The 3,610-nt window shown below is 47.4% G+C and overlaps 1 protein-coding gene across 1 annotated transcript; it reads right to left on the bottom strand.

The window, feature by feature from the left end:
* Positions 1 to 982: 982 nt before the first annotated feature.
* On the bottom strand, positions 983 to 2,839 carry LOC105721934 (U1 small nuclear ribonucleoprotein C-like). Its single transcript, XM_064360199.1, has 2 exons — positions 2,747 to 2,839; positions 983 to 1,600 (listed from the first exon to the last, which is right to left on the bottom strand). Exons 1-2 carry the CDS (start codon positions 2,837 to 2,839, stop codon positions 983 to 985), a joined length of 711 nt encoding a protein of 236 aa, XP_064216269.1.
* Between the last annotated feature and the right edge of the window lie 771 nt (positions 2,840 to 3,610).

Here is a 3,610-nt window from a genome sequence, read left to right on the forward strand (position 1 = left end):
TGTAATCCCAGCACTTTGGAAGGCCGAGGCGGGCAGATCACCTAAGGTCGGGAGTTCGAGACCAGCCTGACCAACATGGAAAAACCTCATTTCTACTAAAAATACAAAATTAGCCAGGCATGGTGGCACATGCCTGTAATCCCAGCTACTCAGGAGGCTGAGGCAGGAGAATCTCTTGAACCTGGGAGGTGGAGGTTGTGGTGAGCTGAGATTGTGCCATTGCACTCCAGCCGTGGCAATAAGAGTGAAACACCATCTCAAAAAAAAAAAAAAAAAAAGAATGAAAGAAATGCAGTGATGAGGCTGCAACACTGAAACACCCTAGCCGGGCGTGGTGGCTCACGCCTGTAATCCCAGCACTGCAGGAGGCTGAGGCGGGTGGAACATTTGAGGTCAGGAGTTTGAGACCAGCCTGGCCAACATGGTAAAACCCTGTCTCTACTAAAAATACAAATATTAGATGGGTGTGGTGGTGGGTTCCTGTAATCCCAGCTACTCGGGAGGCTGAGGCAGGAGAATCACTTGAACCTGGGAGGCGGAGGTTGCAGTGAGCCAAGATCGTGCCGCTGCACTCCAGGCTGGGCGACAGAGCAAGACTCTGTTTCAAAACAGTAACAAACAAAACAAAACACCCTGTGAGCTAGGATCGACAGCTCCTATGATGAAAACTGTCCCTGTATTAACTACGTCATCCTGTGGAAAACTCTGTGGCTAGGCAAGGTATCAGTGAGTTGGGAGCTGATATTAAATGATTACATATCTTTTTTTTTTAATGAGTTGAAAATTTTATTTTCACATTTCCCAACACAAATGAAAACTGTCTTTTTCGCCCCACCTCTCCCCTCCAAAACTATTCTCTTTGATCGGACAGGGGAGCTAGTCTTCCTTATGCTGTTTAGAAAACCCAGCATCACAGCAGCATGATCCTGGTGAAGCAGAACAGGTAATATAAAACTGATAGAATGAGGCCTCCCCTCTATCCTTATCTGTCTGGTCGAGTCATTCCAGGCCGAGTGGGCACCACCATGGGACGGGCAGGAGGTCTTATCGTTGGGGGCCCAGGCATCATTGGCATATGGCCTCCCATGGGTGGCCTCATTCCAGGAGCAGGTCCCACTGGCATCATCCCACGAGGAGGACGGCCCATCATTGGCATCATGGGAGGGCCCCCTATATGGGGTGCTGGCATCATACCAGGGCGAGGAGGACCTGGAAGACTTGGGGGAGGTGGTGTCATCACCCCTGTAGGAGGAGGAGCAGAGAATGGAGTAAGAGGTGTCTTTCCTTGTTGAAATGCAGCTGTTGATTTGTCAATCAGGCTCTGAGCCTGCTCTTCCATCCATTTCTGGTAGTCGTCTTTCACATTCTCTTTGTGTTTCCTACCACCGCAGTGTGTCTTTCTCACAGATGGAGAGTCATGGGTGAGGTGTGTATCATAGTAGTCACAATAAAACTCGGGCGTGTTGCTCTGCAAGCCGTTGGCCACTCCGTTCCGTTGATTACATATCTTTATAGTTAACTCAACTGAAGCATCCTCAGAAAGTTTGCATTTATTTTCATGAAGTGTAATTGGAGCTTTGCATTTCAGGTCTAGATACCACTGAAGTCAAAAGCAGGGGTTTTCCGTCTACACTTTGATTTACAATCCACAGAGATGTCAGTGTCCTGTGTTTCAAACACAGCAGAAAACTTTCCCAAATATAATGTGACATACAACAAAGTCTCAGATCAGAAGCAAAGATATAAGAGAGGACCTAAAACACAATGGTAGGGCCACACTGTTGTAGTCTTAAGAAAGAGACTTCAGGCCAGGCGCAGTGGCTCACGCTTGTAATCCCAGCACTTTGGGAGGCTGAAGCGGGTGGATCACCTGAGGTTGGGAGTTTGAGACCAGCCTGACAGACATAGAAAAACCCCGTCTCTACTAAAAATACAAAATTAGCTGGACATGGTGGCACACGCATGTAATCTCAGCTACTCCAGAGGCTGAGGCAAGAGAATCACTTGAACCCGGGAAGTGGAGGTTGCAATGAGCTGAGATCGTGCCATTGCACTGCCTGGGCAACAAGAGCAAAATGAAAGAAAGACAGAAAGAAAGAGAGAAAAGGAGAAAGGGAGAAAGAGAGAAAGAGAGAGAAAGAAAGAGAGAGAGGCCGGGGGCGGTGGTTCAAGCCTGTAATCCCAGCACTTTGGGAGGCCGAGGCGGGCGGATCACGAGGTCAAGAGATCGAGACCATCCTGGCCAACATGGTGAAACTCCATCTCTACTAAAAATACAAAAATTAGCTGGGCGTGGTGGCATGCACCTGTAGTCCCAGCTACTCGGGAGGCTGAGGCAGGAGAATTGCTTGAACCCGGGAGGCGGAGGTTGCAGTGAGCCGAGATTGTGCCACTGCACTCCAGCCTGGTGCCTGGCAACAGAGTGAGTCTCAAAAAAAAAAAAAAGAAAGAAAGAAAGAGAGAGAGAGAGAGAAAGAAAGGAAAGAAACAGAGAGAGAAAAAGAAAGAGAAAGAAAGAAAGAAAGAAAACGAAGAAAGAAAGAAACAAAGAAAGAAAGGAAGGAAGGCGAGAGAGGGATGGAAGGGAAGAAAGGAAGGGAGGGAAGGGAGGGAAGGGAAAGGAAGGAAGGAAGGAAGGAGTACAAATGTTCCTATAGGCTTGAACACAGTTCATTGTGATTACATAGGAATAGGGAAAGCCAAATCTACTAATTTTGTTATCGGTTAGTAAAATCCCCGTTATTACTAATCTGTTTGCTTCTGAGCTCTCCAAACGGAATAAAGCCATGTCTCCTTCCTTATGTCCATCCACCAGGGAATGGAAAACAGCTGCAGTCATCCATCCCGTCAGTGCCTACACGGGGGTGGGACATCAGCAGCTCAAACGATCAAGGCTTCCTTCAGCCCTTGGTTGGGAGCATGGAAGACGGGAGTGACAGTGGCTTTGTAAACATGCAGGAGGGGCATCTGCCACTTGTATATCTGGGAACACCCTAGAGAAACCATCAGACTCCTGAGGATGGAGGGTGAGAGGAAGGAGAGGGCAACAGAGAAGGCTCTCCTCTTCCCCTGCCCTCCACTGTGTTCCCAGCCATCCTTAAATCAGGTTATCCTGCCTCCCAAATCAAGCACCCTGCCCATTCCCAGGTTGCCAAATCCTACTCTATGTCTTTGCTTGGACAACTTCAGGTATCGGCTCTTCTTGGTTAGAGGAAAGTAGATAGGTATTTACCCATCTATGGTCAGGAAATTAAGACCTGGCCCAGGTGCCCAAAAGCAATAATCCTTCCTTTCCTCTCCCACCCCGCATTTTTCCTTCTTATTTCTAATAAATTACTATGCTTTCAGAGAGAGTAAGCCAAGCTTACAAAATATGTCACAAATCTCCTAGCATAATAAGTAAGATACACAACTCAAGTGTAATGTGTCATCGCATGCGAAGAATTAAAAGGGAATTTGAAGTCTACTGAACGTCCCGTTTCTTCCATCATCAGGTTTTGGGGAGCCAGGCTCTCCACCAGGGATCCTAAATCTGCTTCCAGCTTTAGCTTCTTTTAACTCGATACCTACTCATAATGAGTGCTCCAAAAACATTTCTCAGATTGAATCA

This window comes from Aotus nancymaae, unplaced genomic scaffold (genome assembly GCF_030222135.1).
Source record: "Aotus nancymaae isolate 86718 unplaced genomic scaffold, 86718_ANA_hifiasm-v0.15.2.pri h1tg000039l, whole genome shotgun sequence".
Taxonomy (NCBI): domain Eukaryota; kingdom Metazoa; phylum Chordata; class Mammalia; order Primates; family Aotidae; genus Aotus; species Aotus nancymaae.